This window comes from Perca fluviatilis, chromosome 1 (assembly GCF_010015445.1).
Source record: "Perca fluviatilis chromosome 1, GENO_Pfluv_1.0, whole genome shotgun sequence".
NCBI classification, from domain to species: Eukaryota; Metazoa; Chordata; class Actinopteri; order Perciformes; family Percidae; genus Perca; species Perca fluviatilis.
The window spans coordinates 2,023,219-2,050,859 of NC_053112.1; the positions used below are offsets into that span (position 1 = coordinate 2,023,219).

General features: G+C 46.7%; 1 protein-coding gene across 1 annotated transcript in view; it reads left to right on the forward strand.

The window, feature by feature from the left end:
* The window catches only part of LOC120561186 (spectrin beta chain, non-erythrocytic 1-like), a 65,311-nt gene that overhangs the window by 27,483 nt on the left and 10,187 nt on the right, over positions 1–27,641 (forward strand). The window contains exons 8-30 of the mRNA XM_039804186.1: positions 726–838; positions 1,331–1,515; positions 2,722–2,839; positions 4,570–4,728; positions 5,662–5,964; positions 6,867–7,020; positions 8,263–8,633; positions 9,378–9,758; positions 9,848–9,879; positions 11,024–11,161; positions 12,230–12,525; positions 13,419–13,879; positions 14,615–14,817; positions 19,482–19,572; positions 20,082–20,228; positions 20,563–20,826; positions 21,665–21,889; positions 22,431–22,520; positions 23,381–23,659; positions 24,497–24,627; positions 24,864–25,068; positions 25,849–26,223; positions 26,904–27,148. Of these exons, the coding sequence (XP_039660120.1) occupies positions 726–838; positions 1,331–1,515; positions 2,722–2,839; positions 4,570–4,728; positions 5,662–5,964; positions 6,867–7,020; positions 8,263–8,633; positions 9,378–9,758; positions 9,848–9,879; positions 11,024–11,161; positions 12,230–12,525; positions 13,419–13,879; positions 14,615–14,817; positions 19,482–19,572; positions 20,082–20,228; positions 20,563–20,826; positions 21,665–21,889; positions 22,431–22,520; positions 23,381–23,659; positions 24,497–24,627; positions 24,864–25,068; positions 25,849–26,223; positions 26,904–27,148 (4,966 nt within the window). The remainder of the gene's footprint in view (positions 1–725; positions 839–1,330; positions 1,516–2,721; positions 2,840–4,569; positions 4,729–5,661; positions 5,965–6,866; positions 7,021–8,262; positions 8,634–9,377; positions 9,759–9,847; positions 9,880–11,023; positions 11,162–12,229; positions 12,526–13,418; positions 13,880–14,614; positions 14,818–19,481; positions 19,573–20,081; positions 20,229–20,562; positions 20,827–21,664; positions 21,890–22,430; positions 22,521–23,380; positions 23,660–24,496; positions 24,628–24,863; positions 25,069–25,848; positions 26,224–26,903; positions 27,149–27,641) is intronic.

Below are 27,641 nucleotides of genomic sequence, written 5' to 3' on the forward strand. Positions count from 1 at the left end.
CCAGCTTCTCCCGTAGCTCTGGGTGTATGTCCTGCACTGACTTGAATGTGAGGTAAAGTGGGCTACAGCTTGTCTCCCCCATCTGCAGCACTGTCTTCCATAACTGTGCAACCAGACCAGATAGTTTCAGATATCTCACCAGTCCTTTAGCAGCAGATATGGTCTCTCCTATACCAACCAGACCAGATAGTTTCAGATATCTCACCAGTCCTTTAGCAGCAGATATGGTCTCTCCTATAGCAACCAGACCAGATAGTCTCAGATATCTCACCAGTCCTTTAGCACCAGATCTGGTCTCTCCTATATCCGGCACCTTTGTCGGCCAGTGTGTCAGCATGCAGACCGTGCCGAAGGACAGTATTAATTAGGTGATCGAGACCAGAAAGTCTCCTATATGGTTCCAGGGCTTTGATTATGATGCTGCCTTGATCTGTTACCCTCAGGTAAAAGGAATTATAGTTGAGAACGTCAGTTATAACGGCCCACCTATTCAAACAATGTCGGGTATAAATCTGGCTCGGGCTCATAATTACAGTTAATGTGTCGGGCCGGGCCGAGCTCGGACACAACGTGCACGGGCTCGGGTAGGGTCGGGCTTGTTTTTTTTTTTATCTTATCTTTAGCGCTGAAGCAGCTGTAGTGCTGTTTTCTCTCACATGAACTCTGATAATAACATGAACACGTTTCCAGCCGATGTCTCTAAACGTTAAATGTTTGTGTTGCAGACATCAGCGTGGACCATCCTGATGAGAAGTCAGTCATCACCTACGTGGTGACGTACTACCACTACTTCTCCAAGATGAAGGCTCTGAAGGTGGAGGGGAAACGCATCGGAAAGGTCCGGAAACACGCACACACTGGCAAATATATGTCATCTTTCAATGAGGTTTTCAAAATGTACATTTCACTTTTCAAATGCATTCAAATTATCAAAATGTTGGCACAAGAACCCACAGGATTCACAAATGAGAAACAAAAAGTACACAGAGATTTAGATATTACACATCCCTAACCCAGTGGTTCTCAAAGCAGAGCCCGGGGACCCCCAGGGGTCATCGAAGGGGTTCCAGGGGGTCCCCAACACTAAAATCCCATCCAAAAGTAACACTCATGGGTTTCATTCACTTTCTGTAATAAAACATCTAAAAGCTAAAATTGGGACAAAGTCTCATCAGATGGGGGTCCGTGGTCTAATTTGTGCCGGTTTAGGGGTCCATGATGTCAAAAGGTTTGAGAACCACCGCCCTGACCCATAGCAACCCGCTTTGATTCTGACCCATCAAACCTAACTGTGATATATGACGGGAGACGTCTCTGTTTTTCTGTCCAGGTGCTGGACAACGCCCTGGAGACGGAGAAGATGATCGAGAAGTACGAGTCTCTGGCCTCGGACCTGCTGGAGTGGATCGAGCAGACCATCATCATCCTCAACAACAGGAAGTTCGCCAACTCTCTGCTCGGCCAGCAGCAGCTGCAGGCCTTCAACACCTACCGGACCGTGGAGAAACCGCCAAAGTCAGAACCTCCACCCCACACACTGACCCCCACACACTGACCCCCACACACTGACCCCCCACGCACTGACCCCCACACACTGACCCCCACGCACTGACCCCCACGCACTGACGACCCCATAACGTTGTTGAATGTCTTGATAACGATGTTACTTGCTATAAATAACGAGATATTAAAGTGTTCTCAGTTCTGCTGCTTTCAGTATTCTGCTAAAATACAACAAACTTGCTTGTTGAGTTTAAAAGAAATGAAAGGAAATCCCTTCTAAATTTCTTTTATTGAACAAATTATACGTTGACTAGAATATAAAAGGCAGCACTAAAGAAAGTGTACCTGGGGTAGATGGTGTTGTGATAGGCCAGTTAGATACTGATAGAAACGTGCCAACACCAACAACAAATTGTTAGCAAAAAGTGGACACTGGCAGAATCATGTTTTGGCCTTTTTTGACAATGTGTTTCTTTGGGGAATTTTTTTTATTTTGGAGGGTTTTTCTATGCTTTTGGGATACTGCGGCGCTGCAGTTGAAAAAAGCCGCCTGTAAAAAAAAATAAAAATACAGCAACAGAATATTAATTTAAGTAATGGTTTAAAGGCGCTGACACACCAGTCGGACTCAATGACCAATCTGATTGGTGGAGTGCTAGCCCTCCACAGCCTTGTGCACTTATGTTAGCATGACGAATGCCTCTCAAAATATTTGAAAATCTTCTAAACTGACCTTTGTTGATCTGAAATGAAGACAGACTCAGCAACTGCACGGCCTATTTCTCCCTTCAAATGTTTTCAGAAACACTTTTCAGTGAACTATTTTCTTAAAACACGAGATTGTATTCCGAACTAGCCACCATTATGGTCGGCTTTGAAATCCAGGAGAAGCCAGACCCACGTGACGCATTTTTGGGCGACAATACAGATTAGCGCCGCCTGCTGTTATGGAGACGTATTACGTCTCGCACACGCGCAGAACGGACGCTCAAGTCGGCGTCTCTTCGGGGTGTCGGAGGCACTTTTTGGACCTCGGGGAGGCTGATCAGTCCGACTCCCTTTTCTGCCGACGGTCGGCCGTCGGGTTGGTGTGTCAGGGCCTTTACAGTAACAGAATATTAAAAACTTTTACCAAATTCAAATGCAACCCCCGGGAGTACAGATATCTACGTGGCTCCTCTCTTCCTCTTTAGTAAGTTGTGTCTCTTTTGTCTTCAGGTTCACGGAGAAGGGAAACCTGGAGGTTCTTCTGTTCACCATCCAGAGTAAGATGAGAGCCAACAACCAGAAGGTCTACATGCCCCGAGAGGGGAAACTCATCTCAGATATCAACAAGGTGAGAGCTGCTCCACCTCCACGGCGTTCAGATCCTCCAGTCGGTCACCAACGGGTTCGCCAGCCTCACGCCAAGCGGCTCTTTAACCCTCCTGTTGCCCTCGGGTCAAATCTGACCCGTTTTCAGAAATATGGAACCAAAATGCCCAAAATAACATGGATGCATGGATGTCCATTGTATGTAACCCATACAACTATCTTTGCACGTAAAATTAATGATTACTTTTATTGAATTTTGGGTGTTTTATTCAATTTTATAAGTTTATAAGTTTAAATGGTTTTAAAACAGTATTGTGACCAAACTTTGACATAAACCTGTCTGTGATTCACTCAGCATCCTCTGATCTTAACCAGTAGTCAAAATAATTCATAATTTTTGCTTTTTTAACTAAAAAATTAGGTATAATGTCCTATCAATTAGGTTTATTGACCATGAATTTAAAAATAAAACGTTGAAAAAAGTGACAAAAACGTTTTAGAAAGTGTGAAAAAAAAGCATAAAACAAGAGCCAAAAATGCTGCAAAAAGCATCAAAAATTTAAATTCACTTTTGACGTGGATGGACAAGTTCACTGGCGGCGAGAAATATATGATGTCAGAATACAATCATGTGAGGTTTTCTGGAGTTGTGACGCGCTCATGTGATCTCCATCGTTGGTGGAAGGTCGTCAGGAAACACTGTTGCTGTTTTTTTCATCTTTTTGACATTTTGACTGAGATGCCAACATATCCCAGGCAGGGCTGGGTACCGATACTAATACCGTGACATTGATACCGATTTCTAAACACATTACGGCACACATCTTTTTATTTATTTTGCAGCTCCTACTACGTGTGCCGTCTCTGTGTAACGTAGAGATTTTCCTGCGTGTCTCTTAGGGGTGGGAATCACCAGAGGCCTCACGATACGATATCATCACGATACTTATGCCACGATACGATATTATTGCGATTTTAAACATATTACAATATTTTGCGATATGTTGCAATGTATTACCTTTTTTCCAACTTCAGATTTTCCCCAATTTCAAATGATGTCCCGAAAAGGACAATTTTGTCAACATCTGTTTTATCTAAAAAGATACATTTCAATATTTGGTCATCTCACTTCAATTTTATTGCTGCAAAATGGGTTTGTCAAGCAGACAAACTGACCAACACATATGTCATAAAAGATCGATACTTGGCATCTGTGTATCGATACAGTATTGCCACGAAAAATATCGCGATACTATGCTGTATCGATTTTTTCCCCCACCTCTCCCACGTGTAACGTTAGACAGCCAATCACAAACCTTCCTAGTTCCTGGTAGAAGCATGCTGCGTGCTTATTGGCTCACTGACGCTGATGAGATTTACTCCTTGGGTATTGAATGACGAGGCATTTTTTGATACTCAATACTTTAGAGGCAATTCGGTCGGTGCCTAAAAAGTATCAAATTCGGTACCCAGCCCTAATCTCAGGCAGATTGATAATTAGACCCAAACATAATCTACAGATTTGCTTTTGCAGTTTTTGAGCAGTGAGCTGCAAAATGTAGAGGTCTGTTTTGATGTGTGATAACATTCTGAGTTTTATTTTACTTTGTTTAAAATCTACGTATCGAAGTCATGGTATCCCAAATCTTTGAATGATACCCAGCCCTGTGTTAGAATGTATTTTATACTTTAAAACATGTTTGAAAGGGGACTTTAGGAAGTGTTTGATGGTGATGGCGTGTTCGTCCTCAGGCCTGGGAGCGACTGGAGAAAGCAGAGCACGAGAGGGAGCTGGCTCTGAGGACGGAGCTGATTCGTCAGGAGAAACTGGAACAACTCGCCAGACGCTTCGACCGCAAGGCGGCCATGAGAGAGACCTGGCTCAGCGAAAACCAGAGACTAGTGTCACAGGTAAGAAGATGCACAGTCAGCAGCATTCAGGTCTTTCATCAGTCAGCAACTGTCCAGTATTAAACCAGAACCAAGTTGTACTAATGTAACCCTACAGGACTAATGTTCAGCAGCAGTTAGAGTCACTAAAAGTTCTGTTGTTGCTGCTGACAGACTCACATTATTATTCTAAGTGTCTGACAACATTATGGGATGGATCCCTACAGAGATAGACCTTTTAGTTAAAGAGTAAGATCCTTTTAGTTTAACATGAAACAGCCCCGAAATCACCATCACCAAACTCCACCAGACTCCATGTAAATAATCAGGACTTTTAGCGTGTATAGAGCCAGCATATCTCCACCAGACTCCATGTAAATAATCAGGACTTTTAGCATGTATAGAGCCAGCATATCTCCACCAGACTCCATGTAAATAATCAGGACTTTTAGTGTGTATAGAGCCAGCATATCTCCACCAGACTCCATGTAAATAATCAGGACGTTTAGCGTGTATAGAGCCAGCATATCTCCACCAGACTCCATGTAAATAATCAGGACTTTTAGTGTGTATAGAGCCAGCATATCTCCACATGTAAATGGGTGAATTAAGGGTTTATTTCAACCAAACCAGAGCGGTGATTGTTGGAACAGTGGAAAGATGAACCAAGACGGCTTTTGGTAGTTTTATTTAGTTTCTGTCCACTTTGAATGAAGTGTGTTTTACGATGATAAAAGTCCTGATTATTTACATGGAGTCTGGTGGAGTTTGGTGATGGGGATTTTAGGTTACATTACAGCTTGGTTCTGGTTTAATACTGGACCAGTTTCAGAGATTGTTGTTCCCATCAGACACTCAGACACAAACATGGAGACAGAGAATCCAGGTTGAAAAACCTGAAGTCACCCTTTTATATTTTCTGTTTGTTTTCTGAATCCTCCTTTCTCTCTCCAGGACAACTTTGGGTTCGACCTTCAGGCCGTGGAGGCGGCCACCAAGAAGCACGAGGCGATTGAGACGGACATCGCGGCGTACGAGGAGCGCGTGCAGGCGGTGGTTTCCGTGGCGAAGGAGCTGGAGGCGGAGCACTACCACGACATCAAACGCGTCACGGCCAGGAAGGACAACGTGATCCGGCTGTGGGAGTACCTGCTGGAGCTGCTGAAGGCGCGGCGGCTGCGGCTGGAGATGAACCTGGGCCTGCAGAGAGTCTTCCAGGAGATGCTCTACATCATGGACTGGATGGACGAGATGAAGGTTTGGCTTTTATCTCGTTTCACCGCGGTTTAAAGGAACATGGCGACTTATTGGGACTTTGTCTTATTCAGCGTATCCCCCAGAGTTAGATAAGTCCTAACTCTGTCTGACGCACCCACCGCTAGCCTAGCGTAGCACAGATCCTGGAGGTAACCGCTCCATCTAGCCTAGCTTAGCACAGATCCTGGAGGTAACCGGCTCCATCTAGCCTAGCTTAGCACAGATCCTGGAGGTAACCAGCTCCATCTAGCCTAGCTTAGCACAGATCCTGAAGGTAACCGCTCCATCTAGCCTAGCTTAGCACAGATCCTGGAGGTAACCAGCTCCATCTAGCCTAGCTTAGCACAGATCCTGGAGGTAACCAGCTCCATCTAGTCTAGCTTAGCACAGATCCTGGAGGTAACCGCTCCATCTAGCCTAGCCTAGCACAGATCCTGGAGGTAACCGCTCCATCTAGCCTAGCTTAGCACAGATCCTGGAGGTAACCGCTCCATCTAGCCTAGCTTATGACTAACTTTCTTTCAAAGTTAGTCATTTTTTTCTGTTTTACATTTTTATTTTTTCAGACGCATTTTCACAGTTGTTGACCCTTTCTCGAAGATATTTGCCAGTTCATTGTGCGTTTTCGCCACTTTTTCACCGGTTTTGTTTGTTTAACTTGAAAAATGTAAGAAAAGACTCAAACCGATTAATCGATTATCAAACTAGTTGGAAATCAATTTGACAGAAAATCTTTTATGTCTTGATAAATACATAAAAGATTGTGTAGATTACATTAACGTGATTATTTCCTTTTAGGCAGTTCTCCTTCACATTCCCCCTGAATTTATATATTCTATCTTTTTAAATGTTTATATGTTTAAAGCTGATCCCTGCCTCCCCCTCTCTGCGTTTGTTTCCAGATGTTGCTGCTGTCTCAGGATTACGGGAAGCATCTGTTGGGCGTGGAGGACCTGCTGCAGAAACACGCTCTGGTGGAGGCCGACATCGCCATCCAGGCCGACCGGGTGAAGGCCGTCAGCACCAACGCCACCAAGTACTCCGTCAACAGCGACGGTGAGCAGCAGGAAGCACCACCTCTCAGCTTCTTACAAAGGACTAGTAGAATCAACACGATAACAACCAGATAATAAGGAATCACCAGAGTCCTCCCCATACGATATCATCACGATACCATAATACTAGGGATGCACCAAATCCAGATTTTTGGGGTTCCGGCCGAATACCGAATCCACTGGTTAAGTTTAGTTTTTGGCAGAGGTTAAGATCAGATGTTGATGGATAACCACAGACTGTCAAAGTTAAGGCAGGATAATGCTATAAGATTGAATAAACACCCAAAAGTCAATGAGAGTAGTAAACTGATCCTTAATTTTACTTAAGAGTGTTTTATGGAACCATAAAAGGCAATTAGGTTGAAAGAAACCCTAATTTATGATATAGAAACTTTGAGTCCCGTGGCCTCCCATCCAGATATATTTTTGTCCCTTCATATGAAAGGAGATAGTAGATAGATAGATAGATAGATAGATAGATAGATAGATAGATAGATAGATAGATAGATAGATAGATAGATACTTTATTCATCCCAAGCGAAATTGTAGGCATCTAGTAGCCTAGACAACCATAACACACACACACACACACACATATCTCACATACATAAGAATTACTCACAAACATTTAAAGAGTTATAAAAAGCTATAAAAATCACCCTAAAGGTCCTATGACGTGGTGCTCTTTGGATGCTTTTATATAGACCTTAGTGGTGGTGACTGAGTAGGAGAGAGGGGGGGGGCAAGGTGGAGGGTGGGGGGGTGGCCTTGACCAACTGCCACTTTGCTCGTTTGAAAGCCATGATCTCTCTCTCTCTCTCATGGGGGGGCCACATTCTCTGGGCGGACAAAGCAGAGAAAGGGGAGGTAACCTTTCCCCTTATGACCTCATAAGGAGCAGATTCCTGATTGGCCCATCTGAGCTTTCATTTTCTCAAAGGCAGAGCAGGATACCCAGGTCTCTGTTTACACCTATCACCATTTCTAGCCACTGGGGGACCATAGGCAGGCTGGGGGAACTCATATTAATGTTAAAAAAACTCATAAAGTGACATTTTCATGCCATAGGACCTTTTAAAGAGTTAAAGGTGCTATGGTAGACTGTGTGCAATGGTGGTAGTGCAAAAGAAAAAAAGTGCAGGGATTGAACAAAAATGTGGGCAGCTCTGATCTAGATTATTCCAAATTTAAAATAAAGAGACCTAAGACAGTTGAGTGCTGATCAAAGTGTCTTCCTATCCAGGCTACAAGCCCTGCGACCCTCAGGTTATCCAGGACCGCGTGTCCCACCTGGAGTTCTGCTACCAGGAGCTGACCCAGCTGGCCGCCGAGCGCCGCGCCCGCCTGGAGGAGTCCCGGCGCCTCTGGAAGTTCTTCTGGGAGATGGCGGAGGAGGAGGGCTGGATCCGTGAGAAGGAGCAGATCCTGTCTTCCTTTGAGCACGGCAAGGACCTGACGGGGGCCATGCGCCTGCTCAGCCAGCAGCGCGCCCTGGAGGACGAGATGAGCGGCCGCGCCGGACATCTCAAACACACCATCGCAGAGGGCCAGGCCATGGTGCAGGCCGGACACTTCGCCGCCACCAAGATCCAGGAGCGGATCGCTGACCTGCAGGTAGGGACGGTGTAGGTGGAGAGAGCTAGCAGTAAGGCCTCCTGCACACTGGCTACGTGGCGCCTGCGTGGTGTTTTCTACGTCTTTCCCACCAGAAAGGTGTCTAACGCGGCGCTGCTGCTGCTGCTGCTAGCCTCGTCTGGACACATGGATGTTTCCCATAAACATAAATATATAAATATATACTGATCTGATTACAGCAAAGACGTCGGCAGTATTGACGGCAGAATATTTCCTTCTGGATTAACAGATAATTATTGATTATTATTTTTTTAAATTAGATTAGATTAGATTCAACTTTATTGTCATTGTGCAGAGTACAAAGAAAAAGTTTTGCGTCCAACCAGAAGTGCAAAAAAAGCAGAAAAGTGCAATATGATATACAAGTATAGACAGGTGTTGCATAGACAGGACCAGAAATATATTGCACTCTTTTAAGAGCAGAATAAATATGTAAATGACATTTATATCTGCATCAAACGGTGACCTGCCTTGTTACACGATCCAAATATTCTTCTAAACTTGACATTTTCAGCATGTAGCTTGCTAGCTCGAGGTTTGTTGTTGTCTCCTCAGGATTTCCCAGACCAACCTTCTTACAAGATATGAAATACATTTGAAAACCTGAATGCTGAAATATCCAAGCTATCAGTTTCCTGAAGGAGTTAGAGAACAGCAACAGGAAATGTTCTTCCGTTGACCCAGCCTAATAAAATCCTAACCCTCCCCCGTCCCGTCCTGCAGGCTCAGTGGGAGGCCCTGGAGCAGCTGGCGGCGGCGAGGAAGCGGCGTCTGGAGGAGGCGTTGGCGCTGCACCAGTTCCAGGCGGACGCGGACGACGTGGACGCCTGGACGCTGGACGCCCTGCGCATCGTCTCCACCGGAGAGACGGGCCACGATGAGTTCTCCACGCTGGCGCTGGTCCGGAAGCACAAGGACGCGGCCGCCGAGGTGGCCAGCTACCGGCCGGTCATCGACGCGCTCCACGAGCAGGCCGCCGCGCTGCCCGAAGAGGAGGCGCGGTCGGAGGAGGTGCGCGGGCGCCTGGCCGGCATCGAGGAGCGCTACCGGGAGGTGTCGGAGCTCACCAAGCTGAGGAAGCAGGCGCTGCAGGACGAACTGGAGGTAAAAAAAGGGGGCGGGCGCCCGGGGGGGCGGGTGGGGGGGGCGGGGGGCGAGGGGGGGCGCCGCCGGCCGGGGGCCCCCCCCCCCCCCGGGGCCCGCGCCCCGGGGTCATCCAGCACCGGTAGGACCACACATTACTGGATTTAATTGTTAAAATGTTGTCAAAAATTTAATTTTTTTATTCATTTTACTTTTTTCTTGAAATGATTTTTTTTTGTGGAATATTTAGATTTTCCTCCATTATTCCAACTTTTGTCTTGAAATAGACTTTTTTTAAACTTAAAATATTCCAACATACACAATATTCTGTCTTTTTTTTCAAAATATTTCAACCTTCTCTTAAAGGAACACGCCGACTTATTGGGACTTTGTCTTATTCACTGTGTCCCCCAGAGTTAGATGACTCCATACATCTCTGTGTGTCATCAACTCTGTCTGACGCCCCCACTGCTAGCCTAGCTTAGCACAGATCCTGGAGGTAACCGGCTCCATCTAGCCTAGCTTAGCACAGATCCTGGAGGTAACCGGCTCCATCTAGCCTAGCTTAGCACAGATCCTGGAGGTAACCAGCTCCAACTAGCCTAGCTTAGCACAGATCCTGGAGGTAACCAGCTCCAACTAGCCTAGCTTAGCACAGACCCTGGAGGTAACCAGCTCCATCTAGCCTAGCTTAGCACAGATCCTGGAGGTAACCGGCTCCATCTAGCCTAGCTTAGCACAGATCCTGGAGGTAACTGCTCCCAATAAGTGACAAAATAACACTGTGATTTGTAGAGTCACAGCGTGTACAAATAACAAGGTCACATGACACACAGCCATCTTCTAACCGTATACATACTAGGGACTATATTCTCAGAAGGCGAAGCACTGCTACTTGGGCGGAGTGATATTACTCTAACTCTGAGTGAACTCCTGTGTAGCAGAAGTAGCAGTGCTTGGCCTTCTGCAGAATGAGTTGAGACTAAATGAATCTCGGTGAATGCTTTTAAATCCAAAATGAAAGAAATGGAGGCAGACTCCATAAGACGTCAGTGTTTTCAATCATTTATCCTGGTTACAAAAATGGCAATTTTAAATTGATGTAATGTGAATTGCTTTGCTTTATTTGAGTTCTATTAACGTTGTCCTCTAACTCTGAGTTTGTTACATGCTGCTGCTTGTCTTGGCCAGGTCACCTTTTGAAAAAGAGATTCTCAATCTCGAGCGGTTATAATAATGTAATAATAAAATGCGTGTGTGTGTGATGTGGACTCTGTCCTCGGCAGGTTTGAGAGTCTGGAGCCGGAGATGAACAACCAGGCGTCTCGTGTTGCCGTGGTGAACCAGATCGCCAGGCAGCTGATGCACAATGGTCACCCGAGTGAAAAGGACATCAAGACCCAGCAGGACAAACTCAACAACCGGTAACAACAAACGCTTCTTTTTCTGGTCCTTTCCTCTCTTTAGACTTCTGTTTTTTAATGACTCAAAGCCTCGGTGGTTACTACTGCTATCGGTTATTTGTCTGGAAACCAAATAAATAATCTCCAATAAAGGCTTCATAATTAAAAACTACACATCCTCCATCTTCGCTCTTTAGGGGCAAGAACAAGAGCTTTATGGCAGCCTTTGCAGCGTTTTTTGGACGCTTTTTTAAAGATTAATTTGTCACTTTTTTAAATGTTTTTGCCGCTTTTTTCGATGTCATTTGCGTCCGAATTGTTTTGTGAGCTGCGTGGTTTCCAGGAAGGCTGCTCTTGTGTATCCTCGTTCGTAAAAAAAGTACGATGTCAGCAACTGCTTTAGCCTAAGTCCCGCCCACGGTGCTGATTGTCAATCATTTGTCAGTGGGCTCGATTGTGTTTTTTTAACTGCGAAGCCGCTGATGACAGATGGATCCGGATTCAAAGGTCTGGACCCAGACAACAGGAGTTTATTAAGACCTGAAGCTGCTCTCCTGCTGCCATCCCTTCTTCTTCCTCATCTGGAAAGATGAAGAAAAAGAGCAGAACATTTATGGCATTATACAGTATATGTGTCTCATTCCTGAGCGAGTGATGTTTGCTATTATCCATATTAACGTGCAATAAGAACCCCTCTCACGCAGTTTCCTCAGGTCCCCTCTCTTAACCTCTTAAAGCATTCATAGCGTTACAAGTGTGCCACAAAACCAACCAGTCAGAGAATTAAAGGTCAATTCTGATTGGCTGAGTGTTTATGAAGAGATTTGTTCCTCACCAGTTCCTTCAGCACTTCATAGACCGCTTTATTGACTGCATGTTTGTGCATCTTATACAGTCGTTCTGTCTCAGTTGTACACTCTGTTGTACATAATATAGAGTAAAGAATGTAATGTTAGAGCCCGGCATCACAAGCTAGTTTTCCATTTCAAATCCGAACCAAGTACCCCTGTAAGCTGTCCTGACCCTCTCTTCTCCGTATATACATGTGGGGTATAACTACTACTCATATGCTGTCTCATCTGTGTGAAGGTGGAGCCAGTTCCGTGACCTGGTGGACCAGAAGAAGGAGTCTCTGAACTCGGCTCTCGGCGTGCAGAACTACCACCTGGACTGCAACGAGACCAAGTCGTGGATCCGAGAGAAGACCAAAGTCATCGAGTCCACGCAGGAGCTGGGCAACGACCTGACCGGCGTCATGGCGCTGCAGAGGAAGCTGACGGGCATGGAGCGCGACCTGGCCGCCATCGAGGACAAGCTGGGCGACCTGCGCGGCGAGGCTCAGCGCCTGGCGGAGGAACACCCCGACCAGGCCAACGCCATCACAGGTACACGCTCGCACAGTAACAGACTATCTCCACATTCTGCCACATGTTGGAATTCATTCAAGAGATGTCCCCTTCAAATGATTGCCCAAAGGAAAACTTTTGTTTGATCTTTTGAAAACTGCACCATCTAGTGGACTGAAACAGCGATTCATTTTGTTATTCTGCAACCCAAGTGAAAGTCTCATGTGCAGTTTATCAGAATCAGAATCTGATTTATTGGCCAAGTATACTCACATACACAAGGAATTAGACTTTGGTAGGTGTTAACCCTCTATACATTCAACACATAGACATGTAGTAGTAAACATTCAGTAGAAAAATAGTCATACAGACACATACTGTACAATAGAGACAGCAATATACATATAGGCACATATCAACATGATATACAAATATACAAATAAGACATAATATCAATACAAGTACACATGGAGTGGGATTTAGAATGCAAAAAGTAATAGTGCAAAGTAGTGTGCAAGATGCATATATTGGAGTGATAAGTATGTAATGTGTAGAGAAGTGGGTGAGTGGCCAAAGTGGGGATGACATAACAGAGTTCCCTCGTGGTCTCCTAACAAGTCTGACCTTTGGTCTCAAAGGTAAAGGTCTTAAATGTAGTTTATAAAGGTCTTAAATGTTGTCTTGTGCTGTAACATCCTTAATATTTACTGTGGGTAAGGTTTAAATGTACTTTTGTTTCGTTAGGGTTAGGGGTTACCACTGGTTTAGATACCTGAGCTCAGAAAGAAAGTGAAGACAGGAAGTCTGTTTCAGTCAGTTTCCCTGTTTTTTTTTTTTTTTAATCTTTAATAAAAGACAGCGCAGCCTGCATGTCGACATGCCACGAGAAATACTGCGCTCCATCATCTCTGTATTGATGTTGATGTTTTCAGGCCGCCTGGCGGAGATCACGGCGGTCTGGGAGGAGATGAAGAACACTCTGAAGACCCGCGAGGAGTCGCTGGGCGAGGCCCGGAAGCTGCAGCAGTTCCTGCGCGAGCTGGACGACTTCCAGTCGTGGCTGTCGCGCACGCAGACGGCCATCGCCTCGGAGGACATGCCCAACACGCCGGCCGAGGCCGAGAAGCTGGTGGCCCAGCACCACGGCATCCGGAACGAGATCCAGAACTACGAGGAGGACTACCAGAGGATGCGGGACATGGGCGAGATGGTGACGCAGGGCCAGACGGACGCCCAGTACATGTTCCTCCGCCAGAGGCTGCAGGCGCTCGACACGGGCTGGAACGAGCTGCACAAGATGTGGGAGAACCGGCAGAACCTGCTGACCCAGTCCACCGCCTACCAGCTGTTCCTCAGGGACACCAAGCAGGCCGAGGCCTTCCTCAACAACCAGGTACACACACACAGAGACACACACACAGGTAAACACACACACACACACACACACAGACACAGTCACAGTCACACACACAGAGACACACACACAGGTAAACACACACACACACAGACACACACACACACAGACACACACACAGACACAGTCACAGTCACACACACAGGTAAACACACACACACACAGAGACACACACAAACACACACACAGGTAAACACACACACACACACACACACAGACACACACACACACAGTCACACACACACACAGTCACACACACAGGTAAACACACACACAGAGACACATACACACACACACAAAACAACCAGGTACACACACACACACACACACACACACACACACACACACACACACACACAGGTAAACACACACACAGACACACACACACACACACACACAGGTAAACACACACACAGAGACACATACACACACACACACACACACACAAAACAACCAGGTACACACACACACACACACACACACACACACACAGGTAAACACACACACAAAACAACCAGGTACACACACACAGGCAAACACACACACACAGGCAAACACACACACACACACACACACACACACACACACAGTCACACACACAGGTAAACACACACACAGAGACACATACACACACACACACAAAACAACCAGGTACACACACACACACACACACACACCCACGTTACTGTCCCATGTGTCCCCCCCCCCCTATAGGAGTACGTCCTGGCTCACACGGAGATGCCCCCCACCCTGGAGGGCGCCGAGGCCGCCATCAAGAAGCAGGAGGACTTCATGACCACGATGGACGCCAACGAGGACAAGATCAACGGCGTGGTGGAGGTGGGCCGCCGGCTGGCCAGCGACGGCAACATCAACGCCGAGAGAATACAGGAGAGGGTCGTCTCCATCGACGACAGGTACACCCTAAGACCCTCAGTCACACTAGAGACAGAGAGACAGGTACACCCTAAGACCCTCAGTCACACTAGAGACAGAGAGACAGGTACACCCTAAGACCCTCAGTCACACTATAGACAGAGACAGGTACACCCTAAGACCCTCAGTCACACTAGAGACAGAGAGACAGGTACACCCCTAAGACCCTCAGTCACACTATAGACAGAGACAGGTAACCCTAAACCTCAGTCACACTAGAGACAGAGAACAGGTACACCCTAAGACCCTCAGTCACACTATAGACAGAGACAGGTACACCCTAAGACCCTCAGTCACACTAGAGACAGAGACAGGTACACCCTAAGACCCTCAGTCACACTAGGACAGAGAGACAGGTACACCCTAAGACCCTCAGTCACACTAGAGACAGAGAGACAGGTACACCCTAAACCTACAGTCACACTAGAGACAAGAGACAGGTACACCCTAAGACCTACAGTCACACTAGAGACAGAGAGACAGGTACACCCTAAGACCCTCAGTCACACTAGAGACAGAGAGACAGGGTACACCCTAAGACCCTCAGTCACACTAGAGACAGAGACAGGTACACCCTAAGACCCTCAGTCACATTAGAGACAGAGACAGGTACACCCTAAGACCCTCAGTCACACTAGAGACAGAGAGACAGGTACACCCTAAGACCCTCAGTCACACTAGAGACAGAGAGACAGGTACACCCTAAGACCCTCAGTCACACTATAGACAGAGACAGGTACACCCTAAGACCCTCAGTCACACTAGAGACAGAGAGACAGGTACACCCTAAGACCCTCAGTCACACTATAGACAGAGACAGGTACACCCTAAGACCCTCAGTCACACTAGAGACAGAGACAGGTACACCCCTAAGACCCTCAGTCACACTAGAGACAGAAAGGTACACCCTAAGACCCTCAAAAAGAGACAGAGAGACAGGTACACCCTAAGACCTACAGTCACACTAGAGACAGAGAGACAGGTACACCCTAAGACCTACAGTCACACTAGAAACAGAGACAGGTACACCCTAAGACCCTCAGTCACACTAGAGACAGAGAGACAGGTACACCCTAAGACCCTCAGTCACACTAGAGACAGAGAACAGGTACACCCTAAGACCCTCAGTCACATAAGGAAAGAGAGACAGGTACACCCTAAGACCCTCAGTCACACTAGAGACAGAGAGACAGGTACACCCTAAGACCCTCAGTCACACTAGAGACAGAGAGACAGGTACACCCTAAGACCCTCAGTCACACTAGAGACAGAGACAGGTACACCCTAAGACCCTCAGTCACACTAGAGACAGAGACAGGTACACCCTAAGACCCTCAGTCACACTAGAGACAGAGAGAGGTACACCCTAAGACCCTCAGTCACACTAGAGACAGAGAGAGGTACACCCTAAGACCCTCAGTCACACTAGAGACAGAGAGAGGTACACCCTAAGACCCTCAGTCACACTAGAGACAGAGAGACAGGTACACCCTAAGACCCTCAGTCACACTAGAGACAGAGAGACAGGTACACCCTAAGACCCTCAGTCACACTAGAGACAGAGAGACAGGTACAGAGAGACAGGTACACCCTAAGACCCTCAGTCACACTAGGAACAGAGACAGGTACAGAGAGACAGGTACACCCTAAGACCCTCAATCACACTATAGACAGAGACAGGTACACCTAAGACCCTCAGTCACACTAGAGACAGAGAGAGGTACACCCTAAGACCCTCAGTCACACTAGAGACAGAGAGAGGTACACCCTAAGACCCTCAGTCACACTAGAGACAGAGAGACAGGTACAGAGAGACAGGTACACCCTAAGACCCTCAGTCACACTATAGACAGAGACAGGTACACCCTAAGACCCTCAGTCACACTAGAGACAGAGACAGGTACACCCTAAGACCCTCAGTCACACTAGAGACAGAGAAGGTACACCCTAAGACCCTCAGTCACACTAGAGACAGAGAGGTACACCCTAAGACCCTCAGTACACTAGAGACAGAGAGGTACACCCTAAGACCCTCAGTCACACTAGAGACAGAGAAGAGGTACACCCTAAGACCCTCAGTCACACTAGAGACAGAGAGACAGGTACACCCTAAGACCCTCAGTCACACTAGAGACAGAGAGACAGGTACACCCTAAGACCCTCAGTCACACTAGAGACAGAGAGACAGGTACAGAGAGACAGGTACACCCTAAGACCCTCAGTCACACTAGAGACAGAGAGACAGGTACAGAGAGACAGGTACACCCTAAGACCCTCAGTCACACTATAGACAGAGACAGGTACACCCTAAGACCCTCAGTCACACTAGAGACAGAGACAGGTACACCCTAAGACCCTCAGTCACACTAGAGACAGAGAGAGGTACACCCTAAGACCCTCAGTCACACTAGAGACAGAGAGACAGGTACGAGAGACAGGTACACCCTAAGACCCTCAGTCACACTAGAGACAGAGACAGGTACACCCTAAGACCCTCAGTCACACTAGAGACAGAGACAGGTACACCCTAAGACCCTCAGTCACACTAGAGACAGAGAGACAGGTACACCCTAAGACCCTCAGTCACACTAGAGACAGAGAGACAGGTACAGAGAGACAGGTACACCCTAAGACCCTCAGTACACTATAGACAGAGACAGGTACAGAGACAGGTACACCCTAAGACCCTCAGTCACACTATAGACAGAGACAGGTACACCCTAAGACCCTCAGTCACACTAGAGACAGAGAGACAGGTACACCCTAAGACCCTCAGTCACACTAGAGACAGAGAGACAGGTACACAGAAACAGGTACACCCTAAGACCCTCAGTCACACTAGAGACAGAGACAGGTACAGAGAGACAGGTACACCCTAAGACCCTCAGTCACACTATAGACAGAGACAGGTACACCCTAAGACCCTCAGTCACACTAGAGACAGAGAGACAGGTACACCCTAAGACCCTCAGTCACACTAGAGACAGAGAGACAGGTACACCCTAAGACCCTCAGTCACACTAGAGACAGAGAGACAGGTACACCCTAAGACCTACAGTCACACTAGAGACAGAGAGACAGGTAAACCCTAAGACCTACAGTCACACTAGAGACAGAGAGACAGGTACACCCTAAGACCCTCAGTCACACTAGAGACAGAGAGACAGGTACACCCTAAGACCCTCAGTCACACTAGAGACAGAGAGACAGGTACACCCTAAGACCCTCAGTCACACTATAGACAGAGACAGGTACAGAGAGACAGGTACACCCTAAGACCCTCAGTCACACTATAGACAGAGACAGGTACACCCTAAGACCCTCAGTCACACTAGAGACAGAGAGAGGTACACCCTAAGACCCTCAGTCACACTAGAGACAGAGAGACAGGTACACCCTAAGACCCTCAGTCACACTAGAGACAGAGAGACAGGTACACCCTAAGACCCTCAGTCACACTAGAGACAGAGAGACAGGTACAGAGAGACAGGTACACCCTAAGACCCTCAGTCACACTAGAGACAGAGAGACAGGTACAGAGAGACAGGTACACCCTAAGACCCTCAGTCACACTATAGACAGAGACAGGTACACCCTAAGACCCTCAGTCACACTAGAGACAGAGAGAGGTACACCCTAAGACCCTCAGTCACACTAGAGACAGAGAGAGGTACACCCTAAGACCCTCAGTCACACTAGAGACAGAGAGACAGGTACAGAGAGACAGGTACACCCTAAGACCCTCAGTCACACTAGAGACAGAGACAGGTACACCCTAAGACCCTCAGTCACACTAGAGACAGAGAGACAGGTACACCCTAAGACCCTCAGTCACACTAGAGACAGAGAGACAGGTACAGAGAGACAGGTACACCCTAAGACCCTCAGTCACACTATAGACAGAGACAGGTACAGAGAGACAGGTACACCCTAAGACCCTCAGTCACACTATAGACAGAGACAGGTACACCCTAAGACCCTCAGTCACACTAGAGACAGAGAGACAGGTACACCCTAAGACCCTCAGTCACACTAGAGACAGAGAGACAGGTACACCCTAAGACCCTCAGTCACACTAGAGACAGAGAGACAGGTACAGAGAGACAGGTACACCCTAAGACCCTCAGTCACACTATAGACAGAGACAGGTACACCCTAAGACCCTCAGTCACACTAGAGACAGAGAGACAGGTACACCCTAAGACCCTCAGTCACACTAGAGACAGAGAGACAGGTACACCCTAAGACCCTCAGTCACACTAGAGACAGAGAGACAGGTACACCCTAAGACCTACAGTCACACTAGAGACAGAGAGACAGGTACACCCTAAGACCTACAGTCACACTAGAGACAGAGAGACAGGTACACCCTAAGACCCTCAGTCACACTAGAGACAGAGAGACAGGTACACCCTAAGACCCTCAGTCACACTAGAGACAGAGAGACAGGTACACCCTAAGACCCTCAGTCACATTAGAGACAGAGAGACAGGTACACCCTAAGACCCTCAGTCACACTAGAGACCGAGAGACATGCTGTCCGAGCATGGACACCGTTACGTTAGTGAACAACGACCAACTAATGACGCCTGCAGCCAATCAGCATCAAGTATTCTCCATGTGTTCTGTGTCCTCGGTGTTTCAGACATAAGAAGAACAGGGAGGCTGCCGTGGAGCTGCTGATGAGACTCAAGGACAACAGAGACCTGCAGAAGTTCCTGCAGGACTGCCAGGAGGTCAGACACACACACACACACACACACAGACAGACAGACAGACAGACAGACACACACACAGACACACACACAAACACACACACACACACACACAATTGCTTGTAGATGTTTTATTACAGTGTGTGTGAGTATTTTATAGATGGAATTATAGTCCGAATCACAAAAATCACTTCCTGTAGACAAATGGCCGTTGATTTGAATTGAGGAGATATGTGAAATCTGTAAACTAGTGTATATCTGTTGTCATTTTCAGTTGTAACTGTAACCTTTAAAGATGTATAGTTAAACACAGAGGTCCGACCCATCTGATGGGTTTATATTCTGTACTGTGTTGCTAGCTAGAGGACGGATACCCGGCCGGGTTCAGACAGATATTTAGAAATGCTGTTCGCTTGCTAGCGTCCAACACTTTGGTCCAGAAGCAGATCAGAAAGTACTGAACCCATTCCTGCTGCTAATGTGTCTATATTTGTGTGTGTGTCCCTGTGTGTGTCTCTGTGTGTGTCCAGCTGTCTCTGTGGATCAACGAGAAGATGCTCACGGCTCAGGACATGACGTACGACGAGGCCAGGAACCTGCACAGCAAGTGGCTGAAGCACCAGGCCTTCATGGCCGAGCTGCAGTCCAACAAAGAGTGGCTGGACAAGATCCAGAAGGTAGGCAGCGCCCAGCTTTCCCTTAAAGTTAGCAGCTAGCTAGCTTGGTTACATTTTTCAATACTAATTTAGTAGTAGTTTTGCAATATGTGACCCTGCAAGATCCCCAGTCTTTGCATATTATGACAGTCCTTAACGTTAGATGTGAGATGTCAGAGTCTTCTAGTGTACAGTAGACATAAGTTTAACTGATTCATGTTTAATTAAAGGCCTAGTAGAGACGTGCGACTGAAGCTGTTTGTCCCGGTGTGTGTTTGTGTGTGTGTGTGTGTGTGTGTGTGTGTGTGTGTGTGTGTGTGTGTGTGTGTGTGTGTGTGTGTGTGTGTGGCTGCAGGACGGCACGCTGCTGGTGTCGGAGAAGCCGGAGACGGAGGCGGTGGTGAAGGAGAAGCTGTCGGCGCTCCACGCCATGTGGGAGGAGCTGGAGTCCACCACGCAGACCAAAGCTCAGTGTCTGTTCGATGCCAACAAGGCTGAGCTGTTCACCCAGAGCTGCGCAGACCTGGACAAGTGGCTGGGAGGCCTCGAGGGTCAGATCCAGTCCGACGACTACGGGAAAGACCTGACCTCCGTCAACATCCTGCTCAAAAAACAACAGGTATCGCTGGAGGCAGGACTCGCATTCACACAACTTAGTTTTCCACTTCCACCCAGTCAAAATGCTTCAATACTAGGGCTGCTCCCTCTTAGTGGACTAGTGGACTAATCGGTGGTTTTGGTCTTAGTCAGCTTAGATTTCTTTAGTCCATTAGTCATGTCTGATGCTGTTTTCATGCTGAATGACTACGAGTGTGTAGACACTGTATAATAACAGGAGTTATCTCAGGACACTTTACAGACAGAGCAGGTATAGACCAAACTCTATTATTTAAAGGGACCCAATAATTCCAACTTTTTCACAGTAGTACTGCAGTAAAGGAGCACACTGTTTGTGGTCACTTCACATCTATTTTAGGCATATTGTGTCTCCTGGTCATTTTGTGAATGTTTTGCGTCTATGTTTTAGTAATCTTACATTTCTTTGTGGTTGTTTTGTGTCACTTGTGACTTATGCAAAACTTTAAGTTAACTATTTCACAGTTTATTAATTACTTTTAGCTAAAGTTATGTGCTCGCTTGCTAACTAGTTTTCACACACTCTTAAATAACTGCAACATGCAGCCTAGTGTTCAGGTGTTTCAGGTTGGGACCCCTGGTGTAAGCAGTACTACTCTGATCTGGGTTTTCAAAGGAATAACAATGTGAAGGCTTGAAACCAAATTCATCTGGACAGTTTAGTTAATGTTTGTGCAATACTTAATGTCACATCTGAATAGAGCAGCTGCAGTATTTGCCTGAACTGTCAGTCAGTGAAATGGAAAATGCTAATTCTCAAATTTTTCCATTGCTTTTGCACAAAGTTGCTTTTGTAATGTGGAATATGACTGTCTCTGCAGATGCTGGAGAAGCAGGTGGAGGTGCGTCAGCGTGAGGTGGTGGAGCTGCAGAGCCAGGTGAAGGCTCTGGGTCAGGAGGTCAAAGACACCGACGAGGTGGACGGGCGGAGGCAGCTGGTGGAGACAAAGTTCCAGCAGCTCCTGGAGCCGCTGCGCCGCCGCAAGGACTTCCTGGTGGAGTCCAGAGAGGTCCACCAGTTCAACCGAGACGTGGAGGACGAGATCGTACGTAGAGTTTGTCTCTGGTCAACATGCCTTTTTATTAAGAATAGAATCTATGCCTTGATTTGATTTTAGTTTAATCCCTTTCTGTACAGTGAGGCCCAAATTTGTCCCGGAGCAACGTGTAAAGACATCATTTGAGCCTAAAGCTGAAAAGTCAAAATTTTGTTTTTTCAAATCTCAAACCTTTTCTCATGTGGACAAATTTCTTCCGTACTTGAAATTAGTTAACACGAGTCAGATGAGGCCGATGACGAGAGTCACAAGCGATCTTCCCTGTATTATAATTCGCCATGTGAGATGATGGATGATCTCGCAACAAAAAGGTAGCAGGAAAAGAGATTCTGCCGATTCCAGGAATATCTTAACCACGTTTCTGCGCTGTATCATCGCTGAGGTATTAATAGAGACTTTGATAGTCGGGTCACGAGTCTGTCATCCTCAGAAGGTTTAATGACTTGCTCTGTAACTTCCTAACAAGCTGCAGCGCTGCCTTCAGGAACACGCTGGCGTTAACGGAGGACTCCTGTGTTTTGTCTTCCAGCTGTGGGTCCAGGAGAGGATGGCTGTGGCCACGTCCACCGACCACGGACACAACCTGCAGACCGTCCAGCTGCTCATCAAGAAGAACCAGGTGAGAACACATCAGACCTTCGCTACCAGAACAACACCTCGACTGATCTGAGGTCTGACCTAAAATCTGGTTTCACACACAGAGTTTGTCTCGGTGTTCAGAGGAAGTAAAAGAAAGTATGGCAACAGAAACATAGTGGGGGTTTTCACAGGGTTTTTAGAAAGCTTTGGCGCAAATGACGCCATTTTCATTCTCATCTTCAAATTATCACCCCAAAGGAAAAAAAATCTGTTTAATCTTAAAAGATACAGTTCCCTTTTTAAATTTCAGTTTGAAAACATTTAAATGCTGATGAAAAAAGGCAACAAAAACTCTTAAAAAACAAAAATTTCGAAAAAAGCTTTATTTTCGAAAATAACTTTGAAAACAGAGGAAGGAAGGAAGGAAGGAAGGAAGGAAGGAAGGAAGGAAGGAAGGAAGGAAGGGAGGGAGGGAGGGAGGGAGGAGGGAGGGAGGGAGGGAGGGAGGGAGGGAGGGAGGGTTAGGTAAAAAAAAGGCGATTAAAAACATCAAATCTTTGATGGGGGAAAAAAAGTGTATATAAAGAGGATCAATGGTCTGGACCAACGGCCTTGTAACTGAAAAACTTTTAGCAAAATATCTCACGTACCCCCTGCAGTCCTCTAAAGTACCCCTAGGGGGGACACATACCCCCACAAAAGGCAATAGATTTTATAATAATATTCTAGTAACAAAAGTTGAAAGAGTAAAAGATTGATGTAGTGTCTCTGTATTGATACAGTATTGCCACGGAAAATACCGCCATACTATACTGTATACGATCCCCCCCACCACTACAGACCAAACATGAATAATAATAATGTGATAACTAAACCGATAAACTGTCGTTGGTTTCTCAGACTCTGCAGAAAGAGATCCAGGGTCATCAGCCTCGCATCGACGATATCCTGGAGCGCAGTCAGAGCCTCGTGAAGGACGAGTCGCCCAACGGGGACGTGATCCGGCGGCGCCTGGCCGACCTGCGAGCGCTGTGGGGGCAGCTGATGGAGGAGGCCGAGCGCCGCCACGGCCGCCTGCAGGAGGCGCACAAAGCGCAGCAGTACTACTTTGACGCCGCCGAGGCCGAGGCCTGGATGAGCGAGCAGGAACTGTACATGATGTCAGAGGAGAAGGCCAAGGTTACTCAACTGTTTTATTCTTTAATGGCTACAAACTAGGGCTGCTCCCTCTTAGTGGATTAGTCGACTAATTGGTGGTTTTGGTCTTAGTCAACTTAGATCTCTTTAGTCCATTAGTCATATCTGATGCTGTTTTCATGCTGAATGACTTATTTCCAAGAAACGTACGAGCACATCTCTGGTAAACACAAGAATTAAAGTGGTGCTTTAACATGACTCTTAGTGGAGAAACTCAGATTTACAGATCTGTCGATTAAATCAACTAATCGATTAGTCGGTACAATAGAATGAGTGTTAGTCGACTCAGAAGTTCTTCAATCGAGTACAGCCCTACTACAAACAACAACACTTGACTCGTATATTATAACGTGTGTAAATGAATTGTATTTGCACTTCGGGGGCGATCACTTAAGAAAAGGAACCGTGAGAAGGGTGGAAACTGCGTCAGACCGGATTGTTCGGATATGGCCAATACCCACAAAGGTCATCAGCACAGTAATGTTACAGTAAAGTTCCTATTTTTACAGGCGACCCCTGCCCAGGGTTCCTCAAATTGGCTTTAACTCTAAAAATGTATGTTTCAAATATTTTATTGAAAGCATTTGTGCATAAGTCTTGACATTGATATGCATCTACAAGCCAAGTACAGATTAAAGAAGACTGGATAAGAAGGGAAAAGAGAACAAGTGGAAAGGGAAAGCTCTTGTCTTGTTAACTAGGCTTAAATGTATTAAGGATCTATTAGACTACCATTATTCTGGAAACATTATTATATGAGAAATGTATTATTTCCTGGGTGGATGTAAATATGTTTGATGTTGTAAATGTTTCCATCAGGACGAGCTGAGCGCTGTGACCATGCAGAAGAAGCATCAGATCGTGGAGCAGGCGGTGGAGGACTACGCCGAGACGGTCCACCAGCTGTCCAAGACCAGCAGAGGACTGGTGGCTGATGGACACCCAGAGAGGTGTGTTTTTTTTTTTTTGTGTGTGTGTGTTTTTTTGTGTGTGTGTGTGTGTGTGTGTGTGTGTGTGTGTGTGTGTGTGTGTGTGTGTGTGTGTGTGTGTGTGTGTGTGTGTGTGTTTTTAAATGAACCTGTGAGGACACAAAGCTCCAGTAACCAATTCCAGAGCCACAATGATATTATTTGAAGATTATTCACAGTGTTGATAATTGATGGACCTCTTACCTCCCCTAACCCAGTGAGCGAATCAGCATGCGGCAGTCTCAGGTGGATAAGCTGTACGCCGGCCTGAAGGACCTATCAGAGGAGAGGCAGGGCAAACTGGATGAGAGGCTCCGCCTCTTCCAGTTGAACCGGGAGGTGGACGACCTCGAGCAGTGGATCGCTGAGCGGGAGGTCGTGGCTGGGTCGCACGAGCTGGGGCAGGACTACGAACACGTAACTGTACGTATGAGAACTCTGTAACCGGCAGCCTTGAACTGGGCTGCAATGTAACCCTATAGGACAAATGCCCTGCAGATTCTGCCCAGTAACAACACATGGGAGTGTCTGACAACATTATGGAAAGGATCCCTACAGAGATAGACCATTTAGTTAAAAAGTAAGATCCTTTTAGCCCCGAAATCACCATCACCAAACTCCACCAGACTCCATGTAAATAATCAGGACTTTTAGCGTGTATAGAGCCAGCATATCTCCACCAGACTCCATGTAAATAATCAGGACTTTTAGCGTGTATAGAGCCAGCATATCTCCACATGTAAATGGGTGAATTAAGGGTTTATTTCAACCAAACCAGAGTGGTGATTGTTGGAACAGTGGAAAGATGAACCAAGACGGCTTTTGGTAGTTTTGTTTCTTTAGACTTTGAATAAACTGTGTTTTACGATGATAAAAGTACTGATTATCTAAAGTCTATCGCTCTAGGGATCTTTCCATAATGTTGTCAGACACTTAGAATAATAATCTGAGTCTGTCAGCAGGAAAAACAGAACTTTTAGTGGACACTAACTGCTGCTGAACATTAGTCCTGTAGGGTTACATTACAGCTTGTTTAATACTGGACGGGTTTAAAAGATTGTTGTTCCCATCAGTCACTTGGACACAAAAATATGGAAACATAGGGTCCAGGTCGAAAATATTGTGATCTACTCCTAATACACCTCAGTTAGTACTGTTGTTGTTTCTGCTCCGATTACTCTGACTCGTGTATTTTGTGCTCAGATGTTGCAGGAGCGTTTCCGTGAGTTTGCCCGGGACACCGGGAACATCGGTCAGGAGCGCGTGGACAGCGTCAACCGTCTGGCGGACGAGCTGATCAACTCGGGTCACGGCGACGCAGCAACGGTGGCCGAATGGAAGGACGGTCTGAACGAAGCCTGGGCCGACCTGCTGGAACTGATCGACACCCGGACGCAGATTCTCGCTGCCTCCTTCGAGCTCCACAAGTTCTACCACGATGCCAAGGAGATCCTGGGACGCATCATGGACAAACAAAAGAAACTGCCGGAGGAAGTTGGCCGCGACCAGAACACGGTGGAGACTCTGCAGAGGATGCACAACACCTTTGAACACGACATCCAGGCCCTGGGAACACAGGTCAGTCAAACCTAACAACCTGCTTTATGGGGACACAGTGGGTTTATGGGCACACAGTGGGTTTATGGGGACACAGTGGCTTTATGGGGACACAGTCGCTTTATGGGGACACAGTGGGTTTATGGGGACACAGTGGGTTATGGGGATACAGAGGGTTTATGGGGACACAGTGGGTTATTGGGACGCAGTGGGTTATGGGGACATTATGGGGACACGGTGGTTTATGGGGACACTGGTTTATGGGGACGCAGTGGGTAATGGGACATTATGGGGACACAGTGGGTTATGGGGACATTGGTTTATGGGGATCTGGTATTTTATGTGGAACACACTGGTTTATGTGGACACAGTATTTTATGGGGACACAGTGGTTCATTGTGGTTTATGCGGACGGAGTTGTTCATGGGGACACTGGTTTATGGGGAAGCAGTATTTTAATGGGAAGCAGTGGTTTATGGTGAGACTGTGGTTTATTAGTGGTTTAAAATAAAAACAAAAATGCCCAATCACTACTGTGCAGACTCCACCTCCAAAATTCCAAGTTGGCAGTGTTTGTATCCATAAGATTTTGGCTTCACTTTGTACAGCGGGAGGAAGTTGAGGCGCGGTGGCCGTCTTTAAGGGTTTAACTGGTATCAGCTGCTTCAGTCCTAACTGATTACCTTTGACCCTGTGTGCAGGTGAGGCAGCTGCAGGAAGACGCTGTGCGCCTGCAGTCGGCGTACGCCGGAGATAAAGCAGACGACATCCAGCGGAGGGAGTGTGATGTGCTGGAGGCCTGGAGGAGTCTGCTGGAGGCGTGTGACGGACGCAGGGTCCGCCTTCTCGACACCGGAGACAAGTTCAGGTTCTTCAGCATGGTCCGAGACCTGATGCTGTGGATGGAAGATGTGATCCGGCTTATCGAGGCCCAGGAGAATCCCAGGTACAGAGTCTGCCACGGTCCGCTGAACAAGCAACTAATGATTAGAGCTGCAGTATTTGAGGACAGTATACAATTACGTTGTTGAATATCGCGATAAGCAGATATTCAAGTGTGTTCAGTTCTGCTGCTTTCAGTATTCTGCTAAAATACTAGGGGTGGGAATCAGCAGAGGCCTCACGATACAATATCATCACGATACTTATGTCACAGTACGATATTATTGCAATTTTAAACATATTGCAATATTCTGCGATATATTGCAATGTATTACCATTTTTCCAACTTCAAATTTTTCCCAATTTCAAATGATGTCCCCAAAAGAAAATTTTTGTCAACATCTGTTTTATCTAAAAAGATTTCTCTGTCTGTTCATCTCACTTCCATTTTATTGCTGCAAAATGGGGATTATCAAGCAGAGAGACTGAACAACACATATAATAAAAGATCCATACTTGGCGTCTGTGTATTGATATAGTATTGCCACGAAAAATAT